Source organism: Pantherophis guttatus, chromosome 2 (genome assembly GCF_059756535.1).
Source record: "Pantherophis guttatus breed Tessera chromosome 2, ASM5975653v1, whole genome shotgun sequence".
In the NCBI taxonomy this organism is placed as follows: Eukaryota; Metazoa; Chordata; class Lepidosauria; order Squamata; family Colubridae; genus Pantherophis; species Pantherophis guttatus.
Window position 1 is genome coordinate 152,836,263 of NC_142064.1, and position 22,095 is coordinate 152,858,357.

At 40.0% G+C, this 22,095-nt stretch overlaps 1 protein-coding gene across 2 annotated transcripts in view; it reads right to left on the minus strand.

Annotated features, from left to right (window-relative positions):
• SLC39A11 (solute carrier family 39 member 11) overlaps positions 1-20,405 on the minus strand; it is a 337,353-nt gene extending 316,948 nt beyond the window's left edge. Inside the window, exons 1-3 of one of the 2 annotated variants that reach the window (XM_034412722.3) lie at positions 20,312-20,405; positions 18,238-18,370; positions 15,448-15,486 (exon numbers count right to left, since the gene is read on the minus strand). In XM_034412722.3, coding sequence (XP_034268613.2) covers positions 15,448-15,486; positions 18,238-18,345 — 147 coding nt within the window. In that variant the 5' untranslated portion in view covers positions 18,346-18,370; positions 20,312-20,405. The remainder of the gene's footprint in view (positions 1-15,447; positions 15,487-18,237; positions 18,371-20,311) is intronic. The other variant, XM_034412723.3, reaches the window with a different exon arrangement.
• Between the last annotated feature and the right edge of the window lie 1,690 nt (positions 20,406-22,095).

Genomic DNA, 22,095 nt, shown 5'->3' on the forward strand with positions numbered 1-22,095 from the left:
AGTAGGGCGGTATAGAAATCTAATAAAATGAAATATAAGCAAAAAAAACCCCACAGGGTAATAATAAAAACTACAAGAATTAAGCAAAGATTCAGAGCAAATAAATATCAAGGAAAAAAATCAAGGGATAGAGGGGTTTTTTATATAAAAACAGGGAATATATAACAGACCAGGAACTGACTGACGGATTAGGTAATAATTTGTTAATTGAGTTGCTTGTAAAATATATCACAGAGTTCAGACTTCATGTACTACAAGATAGGATGGTGCAAGCATTCCCACAAATGTAGCAATGAGCCCATTCCAAGCCATGTGTTGCAACTACCAAAATGATTTTGGAACTTTTGTACTTCTTACTGAAAAACAACTGAGCCATATTATCAGTGTTCTGTTGTGCAGCAACTAATAGTCAGATGTTCTTCCCGAGTAGTCCAAAAATACCTAGTGCTGAGAGGAAGTGCTCAGTAAAGGGCAAAACCCTTAAAAATTACCCAACATTTACAGTGATACTTGTCTAACGTTATCCTGAATGCCATAAGAAGTTTAAGTGCTTCAAAGGGATGTAAATACTGGTGCTCCTGCTGCTAATTAAATGTAGTCACTACCACTCTTTGTGATGCTCAAGCCCCAGAATGCATCTTTTCTTCTGTTTTGTCAAACTTTGGCAAAATGTTATCCAAACATGACATGATTCTAAGATGACTCTAGAATTCGTGCGTACTGTGCTACCCTGTTTCCCCCAAAATAAGACATCCCCTGATAATAAGCCCAATCGGGCTTTTGAGCGCATGGCAATAAGGCCAAGCGCTTATTTCAGGGTTAAAAAAAAAAAAAGACAGGGTCTTATTTTCGGGGAAACACGGTATGTACTTACATCTTCTTTTTGTGACCCAGTCAAGAAATAAATGTGATTATATCACTGTCTTCAGTTAAGTTCCAACTCCATAGTCATTTCATCTTGCTAAGGTAGAATACCGTATTTTCCGGTGTATAAGACGACTGGGCGTATAAGACGACCCCCTACTTTTCCTGTTAAAATATAGGGTTTGGGCTATACTCGCCGTATAAGACGACCCCTCTTCCAACGCACACCAAATAAAAATTAAAAAATATCAGATTTGATTTCAATATGGTAATTTTAATTCAAATGCTTATGACACGCAGGTACTTAGCAGGAAAACTGTCACTTATAAACATAAGGCTGTTTGTCATCAAACATGTCAACATAAAACAGTGCAATTGGATTAAACTTTTCCTAATTCACTCTAAAGCTGAAAGGAAGGATAAGACAATAAACACATGGGAGCTGCCATGCTGTTTGTTTTCTAAGCTGTCAACCAAACTGGAACTGATTATGATAGGAGGAAGATAACAAACAATAGAGAGCCAGTGCCGGGCAAGTCCCTGGCGAGTCAGTAACGCCCATCATAACTGCAAGCTATTTTTACAGGTTTTGCTGGCGTGACAGTTTCCCTTTAAAAGCCTTCAAAATCCTCCTGTTCGGTACATCAAGGACATCTTGTGATACATTTGTAAGGCAGTCATCATATGGATCTAATTCTGTATCAGATGGTGTGGTCTCAGCTTCGGCTTCCTCATCATCTTGCCACAAGTAGTCGTCCTCCATACCATCTAATGAATTTGATATGCCACACTTCTTGAAAGACTTGATTACTGTTTCTGCATCAATATCATTCCAAGCTTTTATGACAAACTTGCACAAAACATCCAACTGTGGAGCATGCATGTTTCCTCCTTTTGTGAATGACTTTTCACCGCTAACCATCCACTCATTCCACTGTTCTCGAATGCGATCTTTAAATGGCTTGTTTAGGCACACATCCAGTGGCTGTACCAACGATGTCAATCCTGCAGGAATAACTGCCGCATCTGTGTTTCTTCTTGCAAGCCTTTGCTTGGTGCTGGGAGTTAAATGAGCCCTGAACATATCCCACACCAGTAGACTACGTTTTTGAATAAGTCCACCTGGTCGCCTGCTCCATATATTATCAAGCCATAGCTTTACCCCTTCTTCATCCATCCAGCCTTTTTCATTCACATGTACAAAACAACCAACAGGGAACTTTAGTTTCGGCATTGTTTTTCTTTTAAAAATAATCATTGGTCTCAGTTTGGAGCCATCAGCTGTGCATGCTAGTACCACTGTAAAACTGGACTTCTCATGTCCTGTTGTTTTAATTAAAATTGTTTTTTCACCTTTTGGATGGACAGTTTTATTTCCAATCATATCAAAATTCATTGGAGTTTCATCCATATTTCCGATACTACTTAACGCATAGCCATGTTTCTTGCGCTGTTTTATTACGTATCGGTGGAAACTATTTACTTTGGCATCAAGATCTGCAGGTAATTTTTGTGCAATTTTTGTCTTTTGCCTCAGAACCAAATTATGCCTTTCCAAGAATCTAGTACACCAGGATACAGTGGCCTTAAATCTGTTGCTGTGATCTGGGTTAGATTTGGCCCACTGAAGTGCAAACAAACGTATTTTATTTCGTGTCACTACATAACCGTTTTGGCGATGCTCATTCACCATGTCTGCTACATGTTTTTCGAGTTCTGGCCAATGTGGGGTGCCTCTTCTTAATGCACACTTACCCCTTGGCATACTCTTTAATGCTTTTACATTTGCTTTCCAGTCCCGAACCATCTTTTCTGTTACTCCATATTGTCTTGCAGCAGCACAGTTATTATGTTCCATGGCAAAGTTTACAACTTTAAGTTTAAAACCGGCTTCATATTTCTTTCTTCTTGCTGGTGGAGCCATGATGGGGTCTTGACTGTTATATTTGTATACTATACTGTATGTACTGTTGCTGTACTGTATGTATTGTTGCTGTACTGTAGAGAAAGGTAATGGGCTACGCTACGTGTAGTGGCAAGAGGGCTATTTTGTACCAGGTTTTTTTCCTTCACCCATGCAGCCTTGTCATGAACCTGAGTTGCTGGCACTGACTGATGATGCTACGGAAGCGCCGACAACATTGACAGGAAGCTGTGCCGATCTAGTCAAGGCTGCATGCTGCTGAATGCTGGAACCAGCTGGTTGCTGAGCGGAGTTTCTCCCAGGCATCTAGGGGGATATTACCGACGCTCCGACTTCCCCAGCTGACCCCCACTGATGGCGAGCCCCACCGGTCTGGGGAAGTCAGAGCGTCGGTAATATCCCCCTGGATGCCTGGGGGAAGCTCCGCGCAGCAACCAGCTGGTTCCAGCATTCCAAGGCGATTCCAAGGAGGTCCACGGTGAAAGCGGCGCAGCGGTTGACCTGGGCCAGCGCCTTGCACACCTGGCTCTGCGTCTCCATTATGAGAAGCTCCATGCGACTTTGCATGTCTCCGCCCCAGTCGCGCAGCTCTCGCAATCCGCTCAGCGGAGGAGCCATGAAGTGCTCGCACCACCTTGCCAGATCTTCCTCGTCCTCCTTTTCCCACGGCTTTCCCGTTGTAATTGCTGCTGCTGCTGCGGCGCCAAGCCAGGAAAGTGCGCTGCGCATTCCCACCCTTCGCCTGCGAGCCCGGGCGCTGATCCGGATGGCTGCAGAAGGAACTGGGCACCGGCTGTCATGTCTTTTCTGCTGTGCGGGGTTCGGCACCTGGGCTCCCGGGGTTTAAGCCTCCGGGCTGGCCCGCGCTGCTCCAGGATGTTCGCTTCGGGCTCCTTGGAATCGCTGCTGGGCGGTTCTTCCCGTTGGGGCGATGGTGGGTGACAGCGATCGGCGCCGATCGCCCCACCATCGCCCCAACGGGAAGAACCGCCCGGCAGTCGATCGCTGCGCACTCCCACCCCTGGCCGGTTCCTTCTGCAGCCGTCCGGATCGGCGCCCGGGCTCGCAGACGAAGGGTGGGAGTGCGCAGCGCACTTTCCTGGCTTGGCGCCGATCTGGACGGCTGCAGAAGGAACCGGCCAAGGGTGGGAGTGCGCAGCGATCGACTGCCGGGCGGTTCTTCCCGTTGGGGCGATGGTGGGGCGATCAGCCGATCGCTGCCACCCACCATCGCCCCAACGGGAAGAACTGCCCGGCAGTCGATCGCTGCGCACTCCCACCCCTGGCCGGTTCCTTCTGCAGCCGTCCGGATCGGCGCCAAGCCAGGAAAGTGCGCTGCGCCGGTGCCCAGTTCCTTCTGCAGCCATCCGGATCAGCGCCCGGGCTCGCAGGCGAAGGGTGGGAGTGCGCAGCGCACTTTCCTGGCTTGGCGCCGATCCGGACGGCTGCAGAAGGAACCGGCCAGGGGTGGGAGTGCGCAGCGATCGACTGCCGGGCGGTTCTTCCCGTTGGGGCGATGGTGGGGCGATCGGCGCCGATCGCTGTCACCCACCATCGCCCCAACGGGAAGAACCGCCCAGCAGCGATTCCAAGGAGCCCGAAGCGAACATCCTGGAGCAGCGCGGGCCAGCCCGGAGGCTTAAACCCCGGGAGCCCAGGTGCCGAACCCCGCACAGCAGAAAAGACATGACAGCCGGTGCCCAGTTCCTTCTGCAGCCATCCGGATCAGCGCCCGGGCTCGCAGGCGAAGGGTGGGAATGCGCAGCGCACTTTCCTGGCTTGGCACCGCAGCAGCAGCAGCAATTACAACGGGAAAGCCGTGGGAAAAGGAGGACGAGGAAGATCTGGCAAGGCGGTGCGAGCACTTCATGGCTCCTCCGGTGAGCGGATTGCGAGAGCTGCGCGACTGGGGCGGAGACATGCAAAGTCGCATGGAGCTTCTCATAATGGAGATGCAGAGCCAGGTGTGCAAGGCGCTGGCCCAGGTTGACCGCGGCGCCGCTTTCACCGTGGACTGCTGGGAAAGGAAGGAAGGTGACCCGAATTCCGGGGTAGAGTGGGGACGCGTTCCTTTCTCGTGGGCCGCGTACTGCCTGGCACCTCCTGTAGGTTGGAACTAATTCGGAGTACAGCTTCCCCTCAATGTTGCCGGCGCTCCCAAAGTGTCATCGGTCAGCGCCAGCAACTCAGATTCGGGTACCCGGCGTATAAGACGACCCCCGATTTTTGAGATGATTTTCCTGGGTTAAAAAGTCGTCTTATACGCCGGAAAATACGGTATGTTCCTCCCCATCCAGATCCTTACAGTGTTCATATACCAGGACAGCATCTAGAAGCCTCTCTTATTTAGCCCAGCACTTAGATATGCAATTGCAAATTACCTACTGATGATACCTGAACTCATGCCATTGGGGGAACTCCCTCAATGTGGCTTCATGTAGACGCTTAAACAAGAGGGGTGAGTTCTTTAACACCCTACAATAGAGAGCTTTAGAAATTATCCTCTCCCCCTTCCCCTCCTCCAGCGTGGAAGAAGAGAACCACTATTCTACTTTTTTTTTTTCTCTTTTGAAAGTACTACTGAAATTAAATTAAGTAATTGTATTATTTCTAGTTAAATTAATGAGAGTTTGCAATGAGTATCAGCAGCTTGAAATTGGTTACAGTAAAAGGATTACATATGTAATATGTAGTTTGGAAGGCAGTCATGAAGACTAAGTTGCCCTTTAAAACTTGCTTAATAGCCGGCAAAGTAGAAGCAAGTAATGGCAGAAACTTTATTATGCTGCTAGAGATTCCCAAACATTGGTCTGAATAGGAAATAAGATATACAATGTCCCTAAATACTATTATAAAATAGACAGACTGGAAGTACCTGGTTCCTTCACCTCATCAGTCCCTCAGGAACTACTTATTCTTGTATCTTTATGCTCACCCACTGTTAGCCCTGTGGGAAGAGCAATAAATCAAGCTACTATAAAAGTCCTACAATACAATGCAAGGCTACATGCATACAAATGGTTGAAAATGAATTCCTATCTCTTCATCCCAAATAAATCAGCGAGCTTTTTTAAAACCCAACACAAGTCTGAGAAACCTGAAAACCAGATTTTTCCTCCAGCATTCTCTTCCATGAAAATTTAAATGTCTCTAGAATTGAAAAGGCCAACTAGATCAATACAAAAACAAATTTTAGTCAAAGCCTAAAGAACTAGATCTAGACTTTTAAGGAATTAGTACTGTCTTCAAATATGTGTTTGCTATTTATTTCTTTATGACACTGGCAAGATGAACCAAACCCAACCATTTCTGTTGCAGGAATGAGTTGAGTGTGAGGTTTTTCAGGTCTGATTATTCTCTCCTCTGATGCAGAATTCTGGAGAATTTCAAAATCAATTTCCAATGTTGTGGCCTTGATATTGCCTAATGAAGGCTTTTAAATTCATTAGACTGCACAACCATATTTGCAAATCATATTTGGATTTGGAGAATGTTGATATCAATATTAATTAGCAGAATTCAACGTCAATATTAAATTAGGTCTATTATGTTGAGAATATAGTCACAGCAACTACCATCGTTGGTCATTTATCCTATTACCTATTCAAAACATCTTTGTTTTTGCACCCTGTGTGATATATGGGACCAAAATGTGATGCCTCCAGGCATCAATATGCCTGTTAATCCCCACCCCCTGGTACCTACTCCATTTTTAAAAGATTCCTGAATTCTAAAAAATTTAGTCTGTGCTAGCATGGTACATAGCAAAGCACTGGCTCAACTACACTCTTCATTTCCAAGAATATTTCTGGAATACTAAGAAAATAAAAAGGAGACTAGGAACTAAAAGTGTAATTTTTAAACAACAATGTAGATAATATCATTAAACATTACTGCTCTCGTTGGAAAGTTATTGTTATGGAATGCAGAATTCCTAAAAAGTATGTGAGACGTTGTGGAATAGGTCAGCAAATGTAATTTGTGTAGTGAGTAGTCTGGGACACATTAACAGATTTACTTGTGATCATAGACCATGGAGAAGCATATGCAGTGATCCAAGTAAAAGTATTCATTTTTGTCAAGAGTTAGATATTATGTATAACTCCTTCTAGTCCTTTCAATATTTTCTGATAAAAACTGGCAACTGTTATCTAATGTACTCTCTTGAAATCTAATGTACTCTCTCTGATTTTTCTCACAAAAGCTATCTTATAAGATAAAATGGACTGAGAATTAGTAGCTAATTCCATGTTATCCAATGAGCTTCTATGGGTGAGCAGAGATTTAAACCTGAGTTTATCTGGTTCTGTTCTAAGACTTGACCATTATATTGCCTTGGACCTAGATCTTCAGTAATCATGCTTGTGTCAAACTCTCATTTTACAAAAGACAGCTATGAAAAACATTTGTTTCCAAAGACAATGCACAGCATTATATAATATTGAAAAATTGTTTTTCAAGAAAAAAGTAGGTAATAAAGTAAAAATCCCAGTTCTCCCTCCCACCCCCCATGCATACTGCTCCCTCCTTTCCCATCTTTTAACTCTAACTTTGGATTGTAATTCTGTTTTTATTGTCTTTAGAAATATTTATCTTTCATGGGGAGATAGAGAATTATTTCTCTTTTGTTCGGGGAAGGAGGGGCGGGCTGACATGCTGGCAGAGTCATATGAGGCATTTTCTTAATTTTTGACACACTGAGCCCAAAAGGTTTGCCCTCACTGCCCTAGAATCACAAGACACAAACCAAGTGAAAGCAGCAATACTTCATCTGTGGAAGGACCCAGGTGGCTGTACTGCAAACAGGGGCCAAACACTGTAAATCAAAGTTAGTTATACTCCAAACTCCGTACCATTAATGTTACTTTTAGCTTCTAGATTAATAACTTGCCTAGGCTAGTAAAGAAGGCAAAAAGCCTATGCTGGATCAATCCATGTGCTCCCACAGTGGCTAAATAAATGCATACACCAACCCTAAAATATAATTTGATGCTGTACCTGGATTTCTAAGAGCAAGAATGGGGAAACTTGTCAATCCAAGATTGGTCCATCCAGCCCACAGACTCCTGAAGTAGCCTTATCCCTTTGCCAAAGCCCATCTCCATCATTGTTTTGCCTCATCTTCCTCTTTTGAGAATAAAGTTGCAAAACCTGAACAAAAGACTGCTGCCCAAAAGTGAGGATAAGGAATGTAAAAGAGCAATTTGACAAGCAAGGCATCCCAGATTTTGCCAAAGTTTCTTTTCTATGCATTATTTGTGGTTATGTATAACTGGAATGAAAGGCTCTGGAATTCCCAAGCCTTCAGAAAAGGAATTGGCAATTTCCCAGTAGCCATGGACCAATCTTAACATTGTGGAGGAACTAAAGACTGCATTGAATGACGGAACTGTGGTTTTCAGTTTTTTGCCTACAATGTTAATGCAGCACTTAGAAGTGTGGGGTTTTGAGAGAGAGACAGACAGAGGAGAGAAGGAGGGAGGGAGGGAGGGAGGAAGTGGGGAGAGAGAGAAAGCTAGCTAGCTCGCTACTGAATTCATATTTCTTTGGTACTTTGAGCTGAGCTGCAAAATTGGGTTAGTACATGGCATGCCCTTTATTAGAAGAACTGTATAAAAGGGAAGTACACTCCCTTGATTAGAAGGACTGTACAGAGAGAAGGTTTTACTCTTCTAATTTATCATTCCTTCTCTCTCATCTCCTCTTTCCAATTCTTATTTTTTCTCTTTCAAATGCACAACTCATCAGCAGAGAATAAACTTTCAGGATGCCTCCAGTCTCTTTTCTTTTGGTAATGTCCCTTTACTTTTTCTAAGCTCTCCTGCAGCTACTACATCCCAGCGGGCTTAGAACTAGCTTCCTTGTAGCAATTTTAAGTGAAAAGAGTGAATGGGTCCCAGTCTGATTCATATACCCACTCCTTACCCTTTACCCTAAAATCAGCCTTTTTGGCTATGATTGTTGCTCTCGTTTTGTTAACTATGATCTCCATAATTGTACTTGTATATTCTTTTAACTTGCATTTTAATTTTGAACCCCCAAAAGATTATGGTGGAGTCTGGGGGAAGGGGGCTTGCAAACTTTTCCAAAAGAAATAATTCGTACTCTGGGAGTTCTGTCTCCCATGCTTCCCATGTATGGGAGTGAGTCTCATGAAAAAGACTTCCTTTTGCCTTTAAGAAGACTGTGTGTGCAATTGCTAGATAAAGACTCACCACCGTCAAATACAAAAATTTCCTTAAAAACCAAGCATCAGAATATGGTTTCAGCTCTAGTCCTCCTTCTGGAGCAGTTGTAGATACATTAATCATAATTATGTGACTTCTGTAGCCATTCAATCATCATTATGTTATGGTGTCTGCTCTATAAAACAGCATAAAAGAGCTAAACAGCCCCAACGTTATTAGTCTTCCAGAAAGCTTTGAAATCCTGGCCTTTTCCTCAGACACTGGAGCCAAGTTCTTAATAGAATCCACCATGTATGCTTTGATTAGATTATCATTTTAAGGGCCTCAGCTTTGTTACAATGATGTTTTCATTGTTTCTGTTTTTAATGTTTTGTATTGTGAGCCACCTGGAATCATAAGCTAGAATGCTATATAAAGGTAAAGGTTCCCCTCACACCTATGTGCTAGTCGTTCCCGACTCTAGGGGGTGGTGCTCATCTCCATTTCAAAGCTGAAGAGCCAGCACTGTCTGAAGACGTCTCCGTGGTCATGTGGCCAGCATGACAAAATGCCACAGGCGCATGGAAGACCGTTACCTTCCCACCAAAGGTGGTTCCTATTTTTCTACTTGCATTTTTTTACGAGCTTTTGAACTGCTAAATTGGCAGAAGCTGGAGCTCACCCCGTTACGTGGCACTAGGGATTCGTGCCGCTGAACTGCCAACCTTTCAATCAACAAGCTCAGTGTCTTAGCCACTGAGCCACTGTGTCCCTAGAATGCTATATAAGCAGCTATACAAATTCAATAAATAAATAAATAAGTTAACCTGGTCTTTCCAAATCTCTGATTTCTCTTAAAAGGTTTTTACTTCTTTTTTAAATTTGTTGATGCCTCTCTGTTGATATCTCTCTGAATACCATTTTAACTTTAAAAGCAACAATGCTGATGCCTGATATAATTGAAAATAGAGGATACTTTAAGAAAAATGACCATTCTAAGTTAAATTGTTAAATTCAGAGTTAATTTATGTTTTAAGATTGGCAAGATATTTATTTTAGGTTCATGAAAAGAGTTACACTCTGAATGCATAGTTCAGAATTCACTTTTGCGTTGGTTTTGATTCCATTATTTTCATGCATTTCTCAGCAATGTCACCATTGCTTCAATGATTATCACAGCTGCCAAAACAAACAAAACAAGAACACATTTTTAAACTATGACTGTTTGTCAAACCTGGCAGCATATAATTTCCAGTTCTTGCTTCTAAATAGTATTCTTTTGATATATGAAAAAAGGAAGCCAGTAAAATGAAAGTTCTTACATTCAGTGAAAAACTTAGAAAAACCAACTAAAATAAATCAGATGATATGAAATAGTTTAACTGTTGAAGTATGCCGAATTTCCTTGAAATAATGAATGTTCATTAAAAAAAAATAGCACTTTTATTAAATCATTTTTAATTTCCTCCTTCCTACTTCCCTCATGGTCAGAAAGCAATTACATCACCAGTCATCCATTTTAAATATGTTGTCAGAAAGTTAATGTCATAAAAATGAAAAATATATGCCGTAATATATGCAGCAAGAGAAAAACATTTCAACTGAAGAACTTAAGAATTCTCTTAAGAATTAAATTAAGGAATCTCTTCCAGAATTGGATCTTGGGCTCCTTCTTCCCAATGTGATGACAAACCATCAGAGCAAAGACAATTCCATAAGAAAATACCTGCCTTAAACAGATTTTGAGAAAAGAAAGCACCATAAGGAGGCTTTTCATACCTTGCCAGAATGCTGCAGTGACTAAACTCTCAGGTGTTAGATCACCTCTTGCTTCAGCTCTTTAGTTTCAGAGATAAGACTCTAGCATCCCATGAGGTTTGATTTACTCTTAATTGATCTTATCTGATACCTAGCTGGGTTTCATGCCAAGAATGCAGAGTTCTTCAGTCTTTAGCCTAGCTAGCACCTAGCCACTACACTAAACTAGCTCTCAATAAAACATGAGTATATTTACTATAATTTTCATGAGATGTTATTCAAGATTTATCCCCTGCAAATGTTAAAAAATATGTGTGAATACAATAAAACAGTTTAACTTTTAAAATGTGTACATGGTGCTGAACAATGTGTTTAGAAGGCAAGGCAGAGAAACAACAATATTGCCCGTGTACATGTCAGAGAACTGAGAAATACAAGTCATTAGTTGTTTTGGAGTGGGCGGTGTTTTCTGCAATGCCATCCCCTGCTACTTTGATAAAAATCACATGGAGAATGGAGATATGTCACAGATAAGAAGCACCATATATATGATCTGCCCCCCCTCCTCACCCCCTCTCCAAAAAGTAACACCAGTACCAGAAATGCCAAGTTTATTTCACCTCATTCTTCTGCAGTAGCCTTTCCACTACGCTGCAGGTGAAAGATTTGCAGGGGATAATAGCATCCAACACAATTGGAAGATACATGGATATCGACATTTTCTTAGTTGAGAAGGACATTTTCTCACAATTCTGTAATGCCTGAAATATAGGATTCCCAACATGGGATATTCTGCCCTTAATGTCCTTGTGGATTAATGTCCCACTTGGCTTATTATATTACATTTGGTCATGACAGCCATTTGGGGATGAAACAGCCCCTCCCTTTGTGGAAGCGCTCAAAATTCACAGTGTGCTCAGTTGAAAAAAAAGATTGAGGACTCAAGGGTGTTTCTTGACGTGAAATCCTTCACTTCCACACCATTTCTCCAATCAGGAATACTCATTCATTCATTTAATGTGTATGACCGCCTATCTTTGCAAGTGATTTGTCAATTGAATCAACCATTATCAAGAATTTAAAAGAAGTTGCTTCCTGCCACAATTATCAAGTTTTAAAGCTCCCAGCTGCAAACTTCCCTGGCATTTCCGTGAATGTTCTCTTGAAGCAAACACACAGAGTCCTGTCGAAAAGACTACACATTTGCAATATTTAAGCTAATAGTCTTTCACACCATTACACAAAATGACAAAAAAGATTAGTTAGGCATATCTGAGCAAGGAATACACACAGATGCCCTTGGCTTAGAATCCATATTCTTGTCTGGTTCATCAGTTAGCAGCCTCCAAAGGTTTGAAAGGAACTTGAAAAGATGCTTTCCCAAAGCATCTGCCATGAGAAGAACAAGGAAAGATGCCATCTACTAACCAAATGTAATGGTGCGAAGAAACAAGGGACAACTTTCTAATCATTACTCCTTTCTAAAGGCATTCAAGGATGTTATCCAGGGCCTAGTGATACACCAAAGAACATCTACTATCTATTCAGCAAAGCAAATAAACACAAGAAAGGAGTAACACAAGCAGGATTCACAAAACTACCCTTTTTTTGCTGGTATTGATTCAGATTCGTTTTCCTCTTTGCACTTAGATTTAATGAGCCCAACGACTGTTTTGACAATTGCTTCTCTTTGTCAATGTCTGTATCCACAAAGGTAAATTCCTACCTTTCAGGAATAGCATTTCATCTCTAGAGAAGACTAAATAATAGCAACCAGATTCTAATTTTGATATTTATTATTTATATTAGTTATATATTTAGCTTCTTGCTTTTAATTGCAAATTTTTTTTGCAATACTTAGAATCACAATACAGGTAGTCCTCGACTTACAACAGTTCATTTAGTGACTGAAGTTACAACAGCATTGAAAAAAGTGACTTATTCACACAACCATTGCAGCATCCCCATGGTCACGTGATCAAAATTCAGATGCTTGGAAACTGATTCATATTTATGATGGTTGCAATGTTCCAGGGTCCTTCTGATAAGCAAAGGCAATGTGGAAGCCAGATTCACTTAACAACCCCGTTTTACTAACTTAACAACTATGGTGATTCACTTAACAACTATGGCAAGAAAGGTCGTAAAATGGGACAAAATTCAGTTAACTGTCTCACTTAATAGACATTTTGGGCTCAATTGTGGTTGTAAGTTAAGGACTACCTGCGCGTAATGAAATATAGGCACTTAATAAAGGTCTTGAGGAAAAAATGGGAAAAATGTTAAGCAACTATACTTAGGACCACCTGTACTTTCCTATTGCTGGAATATGCTTGAAGAAAGACACACATTTCAAGAAGAGAGAAAATAAAAACCGAATAAAGAGAACAGTCTGGAAATATGTTTTGTTGACTCACTCCCAGATGGTCAACTTCTGTACTACAATCGGCTCCACCTAGCTGTTCATAGAGCATTTGGGTGGCACTAAACTATTGGCTGAAAAATATTGGATGAGAAATTAATATATTTCCCAAACAATTACCTGAACTGGCAGCTTGGTAACATTCCTTGTGTTTTCAAATACATTAAGCAACACAACTGAAATACATCAAACATGCCCAACTGTCATTTGTAACATTAAACAGAGTTTCACAGAACATTTTCTATTTTTTAAATGAGTGAAACTGTAGATAACCAGTTTCCTATACACTGATGACAATTAAATCCATCTAGCAAGGGCTATTTTTCTTCATGCCATGAGCCCAGTTCTACCTCCAATTATTACAGCAGGAAGTGCAGTCAAATGTGAATATCCATATCATCCTCCATTGTTTTCTCTTGAGACTACAATTCTATAAATGTCAGGATTTTATTATAATACCATTCTCTTTTTGTCTGACACGCACACACACGCACGCACACCCAACTTCCACTTTTGTAAAACTTATCTGGAATTCCAACATTCTCTATTTATTTATTTATTTGCGATCACCAAGTAACCCTAATTTTGTCCTAGCACATATTTCAAGCATTATCTTACCTCTAGCACAGCCAATTTTGTATGGCCCAAAGAGTAATAACCACAGTTTTTACCACCCAACTTATCTAAATTACAGAGCGGGTGTTTTGGAGTTTATTTTTTAACTCTAAGATATTTTGTGCTCGTCGAAGCCCTTTGGGACTGAAGTGGATTACAAATGCTGTGGGTAAATAATGAGCAATTTGCAAATGCACCAATACAGTTCAGGAATTAACATGAAATACTTGCTTCCAAGTCACATGTGTATTTTTATAGCTCTAAAGATATATCAATGGGATAATAAATATTAAGTATAAGTGTGAGATATAAATTTTACATAAACAAAATAACTCATTAGTCTATAAAAACGATGGCATGTACCTGTCACCCACCAGCATACATCTAAATCTAGAAATGTGATTAAGTTGTTAACAGCAATGTCATTCCCTCTTCTGCCACTAATATTTTATTCCTTTCTTTCCCACATTAAAAAATGAAATATCTCAAGATGTAGCACCCTGCAGTTCCATTTCTGGAACTGGCTAGATATACAAATATTACTTAATAAAATATAGAGCATATAGTCCTACATTTCATAAATCTAGAAGAAAGAGATGCAACATTCTGTTTTGAATTGCAGATTCCCTGATCTTCTTATGTTCTGCTTCAATTATATATTCTTGTTTTAAAGGCAGAACATAAAATTTACATTTAAAAACTGTTTCTCATTTTTCCACTTTTTCCTATAAATTTTGCAATTTTTTGGGGAAAATAGAGAAACTTTACCCCCAATCCACATTCCATCCCTATAATGCCCCCAAATGTCACATCATATGGAATACGAACTGGTGACTTTGATAATGCATATAGAGATTAAAAATCAAACTCTACTTTTGAAAATGTCAGAGAGACACAATAAAAATACAAATAAAATAACTTTTATCTCAGAAATCATTTCCATTTTACAGGTAGCATTTTCCTGGTATCCATAGCATCTGGATGCTGACACATGTCCCATCTGTCTCCAGGGCAAGGATTAATGTTGGCTAATAGGAAATGCTGGGGTTTGGATGACAGGTGTAATGGTATGTGGGAATCACCTTGGGAGATCAGGGAGAGAGCCACAACAGTTGGATAAAAGACAACTTAACCCACAGCAGGGATGTGGGCATGGCAAATGTCTCAGAAGTGACCCTCCTTAGTTTCTTGGGCTGTAAAGGTGAAGGGGGAGAAATGTACTTTCAGACTTACAAAATTCTATTAACAATACAATAAAGTAGAATTAGTTAATATGGGTGTGCTTCATGTCTGGACTACCTCACAATTCTGACAGCATATCAAAGAACCCATAACAAGAGGGAGGAGAACCTGAGCCTTTTAGGAGGAACTAGCTTCAAAAGTTTGAAGGAATTAAATTTGTGTTATTTGTAAGTTATAAGCACCCATTTGCCCTTTATTCTTCTGACAACCCACAAATGCTAGCAGGGCCTAACCTTTGGCTCTACCCAATTATGGGGCAAGGGAGAAGACCACAAAGGAGTGTTGATAAGCGGCATGATACCACCGACTCTAATCAGAACAGGTGATTCTTCATGGAACTTCAGCTAGAAGTCCTAATGCCAACAGATAAAACACCATTGACAATGAGGAGGTCAGATAAGTCAAAACAAACTTAAGAAACTTTAATTTATAAATTAAATCAAATTATTACATACCCCTGCAGCAAAGCCTAGACTCCCATCCAGGACTCGTCTCTGCAAATGTAAGATTACAAGTGGTCAGAAATGATACCATATAAAGCAGCAATATACTAATTTCACATTTGACGTTGAATCATAGTTTATTTAAATGTTAATTTGCTGGCTTCGTGCAACATGCTAAGCTGTAAAACATAGCTTGCAGACAACAGCTGCATTGAAAAGCACAAAAAAATTGCACTATGTCTTACCATAATACACAAAACAGATTAAGTGTATGATAGTCTCATGTGAAACTAACACAACACTCAATACAGAGTTAAAAATCTAGTCCCTATTTAATAAAGGCATCAAACTTCAAAGTGTGCTATTATTCCCCATTTTGATATCCTCTGCAATTCCTAAAATATTCATCTAGTATCACCGTGCAGGTTGGGAATGCTGAGAGCTGTAATAGCAGCATATCTGAAGGGTAAGAACCCGGGAAAACTGCTGTAAACACATAGTGGTTAATTCTTCTGTCCACCAAAATTCAGGCTAAGAGAAGAAGCACAAAAAAGGGATTTCTCCTTCAATTTTAGCATACTACTTTCATTGGTTCATTCACTGCCTTTTGCAACAACTGCAAATTCCTGAAACCTTTCAAGGGTAGTCCCAGATCTCAGGACATAGGTCAAACTAAAGGTACTCACAATAGCCATATACAGTCAGGTCCAGAAATATTGGGACATCGACACAATTCTAACATCTTTGGCTCTATACACTACCACAATGGAGTTGGAATGAAACAAACACAATGTACGTTAACTGCAGACTGTCAGCTTTAATTTGAGGGTATGTACATCCAACTCAGGTGAACGGTGTAGGACTTATAGCAGTTTGTATATGTGCCTCCCACTTGTTAAGGGACCAAAAGTAATGGGACAATTGGCTTCTCAGCTGTTCCGTGACCAGGTGTGTGATATTCCCTCATTACCCCAATTACAATGTGCAGATAAAAGGCCCAGAGTTCATTTCAAGTGTGCTATTTGCATTTGGAATCTGTTGCTGTCAACTCTCAAGATGAGATCCAAAGAGCTGTCACTATCAGTGAAGCAAGCCATCATTAGGCTGAAAAAACAAAACAAACCCATCAGAGAGATAGCAAGAACATTAGGCTTGGCCAAAACAACTGTTTGAAACATTCTCAAAAAGAAGGAATGCACTGGTGAGCTCAGCAACACCAAAAGACCTGGGAGACCACGGAAAACAAGTGTGGTGGATTACCGAAGAATTCTTTCCCTGGTGAAGAAAACACCCTTCACAACAGTTGGCCAGATCAAGAACACTCTCCAGGAGGTAGGTGTATGTGTGTCGAAGTCAACAATCAAGAGAAAACTTCACCAGAGTGAATACAGAGGGTTCACCACAAGATGTAAACCATTGCTGAGCCTCAAAAACAGGAAGGCCAGATTAGAGTTTGCCAAACAACATCTAACAAAGCCTTCACAGTTCTGGAACAAGATCCTATGGACAGATGAGACCAAGATCAAATTGTACCAGAGTGATGGGAAGAGAAGAGTATGGAGAAGGAAAGGAATTGCTCATGATCCTAAGCATACCACCTCATCAGTGAAGCATGGTGGTGGTAGTGTCATAGCATGGGCATGTATGGCTGCCAATGGAACTGGTTCTCTTGTATTTATTGATGATGTGACTGCTGACAAAAGCAGTAGGATGAATTCTGAAGTGTTTCGGGCAATATTATCTGCTCACATTCAGCCAAATGCTGCAGAAGTCATTGGACGGTGCTTCACAGTGCAGATGGACAATGACCCAAAGCATACTGCAAAAGCAACCAAAGGGTTTTTGAAGGGACAGAAGTGGAATGTTATGCAATGGCCAAGTCAATCACCTGACCTGAATCCCATTGAGCATGCATTTCACTTGCTGAAGACAAAACTGAAGGGAAAATGCCCCAAGAACAAGCAGGAACTGAAGACAGTTGCAGTAGAGGCCTGGCAGAGCATCACCAGGGATGAAACCCAGCATCTAGTGATGTCTATGCGTTCCAGACTTCAGACTGTGATTGACTGCAAAGGATTTGCAACCAAGTATTAAGGAGGGAAAGTTTGATTTATGATTATTATTCTGTCCCATTACTTTTGGTCCCTTAACAAGTGGGAGGCACATATGCAAACTGCTGTAAGTCCTACACCGTTCACCTGAGTTGGATGTACATACCCCCAAATTAAAGCTGACAGTCTGCAGTTAACGCACATTGTGTTTGTTTCATTCCAACTCCATTGTGGTGGTGTATAGAGCCAAAGATGTTAGAATTGTGTTGATGTCCCAATATTTCTGGACCTGACTGTATGTACACCTTTAAAATAAAATCTAATTGCTACAGTTGCTAAATGTGGTTTTGGGTATCATAAATATGACTTTCAAAGAGTTTTAGAAGGATCTCTTCCACTATAACCCAGGTAATAATAAATCTTTCAAATTTATGATATCAAAAGACCCATTAATCTGCTGTAGCTATTTGGCTTACTCTTCTAAAAAAATGCAAAAGCTAGAGACAAGCATCTCTAGCCAATTTTAGTTAAATGTTGCCGAGTATTAATTAAAGATATAACATTTTAATAACAAGCTCATTTCTTTTTCCGGCTCTATCACATAACTCCCACATGCCATAATCAGTATTTATGGTTATCATCAGGGCCATACTTACACTCCACACTCGCATTGTTATCATACCTAATGCTGAAAAATGCCATTTTTCATCCTCTAATCTTGAAATTTGCACCAAAAAAGTTCAGGCCTCACCTGCCCACTGGAAAAGATAAATACAAGTGCTGAGCCAGCAGCTGTCAATCCCCACGTCAGTAAGGTTCCTAATAGGGCTTGCCACACTGGATTGTAACCAAGAATCATAATGAGGAATCCTGGGTTTAAAGATCTGGTAAATATGAAAGAAATATTAGGTAGAAAACTTAAAATCTGAGCCAATCAAAATTAATTATTCTGTTTCAGAAATACATTTTATTGGTCTATTGGTCTATAGCTAGAAAGTTATCAGATTTGTGTCTCCTCCTAAAAGTGTTTCCCTGAAATTGGCAAAATGTTAGCCATGATCACCATATATGCATAAAGATCCTGTTTATTCATATATTATTAGATACTTGTAATTAAATATAACTGACATTAGATCAAATCTCTATCCCTCAGAATTATCCTTACTTAAAATATGGCTGTGGACCCACTTTAGCTTTATAGACACTTTTAGAAAATAAAAAGAAAGAAGCAGAACCATGCTTCCAATAGAAGTGTGTCTGCCTGTCCAAGAAGGGGGGGGGAGGGGGGGAAGAGACCAAAACTCCCAGGTAAGATGAATCTGGTGATGGGAAAACCAACGTTATTTGTTTGCCTTCTGATCAATTGCTATTTTGTGATTGACCACACCCACCATTTAGGAGTCATTTAGTGAAAATAAAAATAACAATAGCACTTAGACTTATATACCACTTCATGGTGCTTTACAGCCCTCTCTAAGTGGTTTACAGGGTAACTATATTGCTCCAACAATCTGGGTCCTCATTTTACCAATCTTGGAAAGATGGAAGACTGAGTTAACCTTGAGCTGGTCAGAATCAAACTGCCAGCGGTTGGCAGTCAGTAGAATTTGCTTGCAATACTGCATTCTAACCACTTCGCCACCACGGCTCTTTAAGAGCCTCCTCATGGCAGCCATTTGATGAAAGCATTAACCACATGCCTTCAAAGTTTTGAATATTCCCACCTCAAAAGATTACCCATTCTTGTAATGGAGGATAACTTGAACACTATAGGAAATATAAGGAGTAAGAGTTTAGCTATAAATCCATTTGAGGAGGGTCCTTGGACAATTCCTCATAAAATGGGAATGTGGTTATCATCCTTTCTAAGCATGTGAGCCCTTCATGAACCGAGATTTACTTCTAGCAGAATTTACACATTACAGTAAACCATGAACTGTTTTAATAATGATTTAATGAACAAGCATAGGTGTCTGGATCGCTTCTCAGCCTTTTGGAGAAATAAAAAACAAAACAAAAAAAAAGCATAGGTGTCTGGTTCATATTAAACCATAAATCACTGTTTGCAAGGCACATCAAGTAAATTCCTAACCTTTGGATTGTGTTTTTGACTTGCATTAATTGAGACGATTGGCTGAGTTGAAAGAAAATGAATTTTGCCTTTCAAGTGAAGCATTATTCTCATCAAGGAAATTATTGCACAAGGGAATAGCTACAACGGAGAGGGAGAAGAAACAAGTCATAGAACATTCTCCTACTGTCGATTTCTGTGGGAAATTTTTATCTGAGAACTTGCAGCCGTGGGGAAGGGGGCGGGGAGGCACAACTCCAGGTTACTGTAACTTAATCAGTCTATATGAAGTTCCATAATAACCTTATCGTCGCCAATTTAACCATTGCAAACAATTAAAATTTCCTCTATTTTAATCACACTGGATCTAATCCTTCTGTATGGGCCATTTTCATTTCTGTGCAAGGAAAGCTTTGATACCACCACCACCACCTCCCAAAACGTGAAAGGCACCAAAATGAATGAGTTTGCCACAGCGTAAAATATATAAAAAAACAATTATTTGCGGTCCATTTTTAAAATAATCCGTAGAAAATTCTAAGACATAAAATTGACAAGTAAAAATTGTTAGATCGGGGTTTTTTTCCCCCTAGTACTAATCCCGCTTTGTTTGGTTTTTTTAAGATAAAACCTCCTAAAATATGCCGCAATAATTTTGCCTGCCTGGGTGTTTGTTTTCAATGTATTCTCTTGGATTTTTTTTAAAAAAATTATAATAACCCATTCTATTTAAAAATAATAATTCACTACATACACTCAATAAGATCACCCAGTCGTTGCAAAATACAGCGGCTACTCCAATTCCGGCAGTCACTTCCTGGTTCCTTTGTACACGTGTCTCTCAAACCGACGTAGCTCCACCTACTGTTCTGCTTCAGCCATTGGCAAAGCAGCCTGGAGTAGCAGGCTAGATTCTGCGGTACACACCTATTGATTTCTGTAAAAAGTGAAGCGAGTGGCTCAAAAAAAGAGATTTAGTTTAGATACTTGCACTACTGTGTGATGGGATAATATGGTTTCCGACTCCCGTCGACTCTCCGAATTTACCAATATAATCAAACAAACAAAAATCACAGCTGACAGACCTTTTTAAAAAAACTGTACTTGTTTTTACATCCCAAGAGCACAAACGACCAAGAATGAGTCAAGTATTTTGATTGTTTTCATTTAGGCTAGAGCCTCTTTGGCACTCTAACACTCAGTTATTGCTCCCCGCTGCTTTTCTCAGTCTTCAGACACGTTTTTCCACGTTTGCTTAACCTTGAAATATTTTTCCCCCAATATCTACATACGATTCTTTTGCTGTCTTTGGGAAAAGAACCAAAACATTCCTATTCAGTCGGACCTTTTTTTTTTTCATGAGGAATAATTATTTTTATTATATTATATTTTATCCAATTTATATTTGATTTTTGACTGCTGTGAGTGCATATCGGTTAAAAAATGGTTATAAATAATAAAAGCAAAGTCCATATAAGCTTGTTTCGTAATAAACTTGATGGCTTGAAAGTGCCATAAGTTAAGACCTTTGCTGTGTAAAGGTCTGCTGATATTCTCACCGAGAATATCAAATAAGTGAGAACATATTCGAAGGAATATTGAAATTTTAGTTAAGGGTAGATTGTTCTTGTTGCTTGGTATGTTGCTTCCATCTGCAGTACTTAATGTTTTCTGTTTGCATTGCAAAGGCTTTACAATACAAAAATTAGGGAGTGAATTAGATTGCCATTGATTGAAAGAAGGACAGGATCTTTAATAATTACATAAAAGAGTACATTTCAGAATCCCAACATTTCTTATCTTCGGGAATGTATTTAATATAAAGCAATTAAATATGATATTGCTAATATTTTTTTTTAAATAAAAGCCTTAATAAAAGATTACCCCCCATTTAAATCTTGCTGAATATGAAAGCATTTAATTTGTGGAAGCAGAGGACCTGATGTATAATGATTCAATGCAAAAAAGAAAAAATGAAAACGAAGATGTATGCTGAGGCAAGATTTAGATAAGATGTCATGCTATAATATAGTTTTCTTATATGAGGTTTAGCATTTTGTACTGTTCCAGCCACTGTGGATTCCATACCACTGTCTATGGCTTCGCATGTAATGCAAACTCAGCAAATTGTAATTTTTTTCAGGAAGCCATGATTAAATAGAGCACAGCTCGCATATGATCAGAACATTGTTGTGGACAACTATTTTGTGATCATACATCATGCCAATGGGTTCACCTAGATGTCGGTGTTTTTTTATCTCATGAGAGACTATGGATAGATTCACAACTGTATTAGACAATAGACTACTTAATAATAGTTGACTAAAAAAACATGGTTTGCAGATTCACACGAGACTACGAGATCTTCTTCACAGTCATATTAATGTGCATTCCTCTAATCTCTGACTCAGCAGAAAAGTATATACCGTAATCATAAATTGCATCACCCCAATTACCATACCTTATTCTACTTCAGTGACTAAGCCAGTGAGGTGCTATTTCATAGTTTTGCTGTCAAACAAGTTAAAGAAGATCATT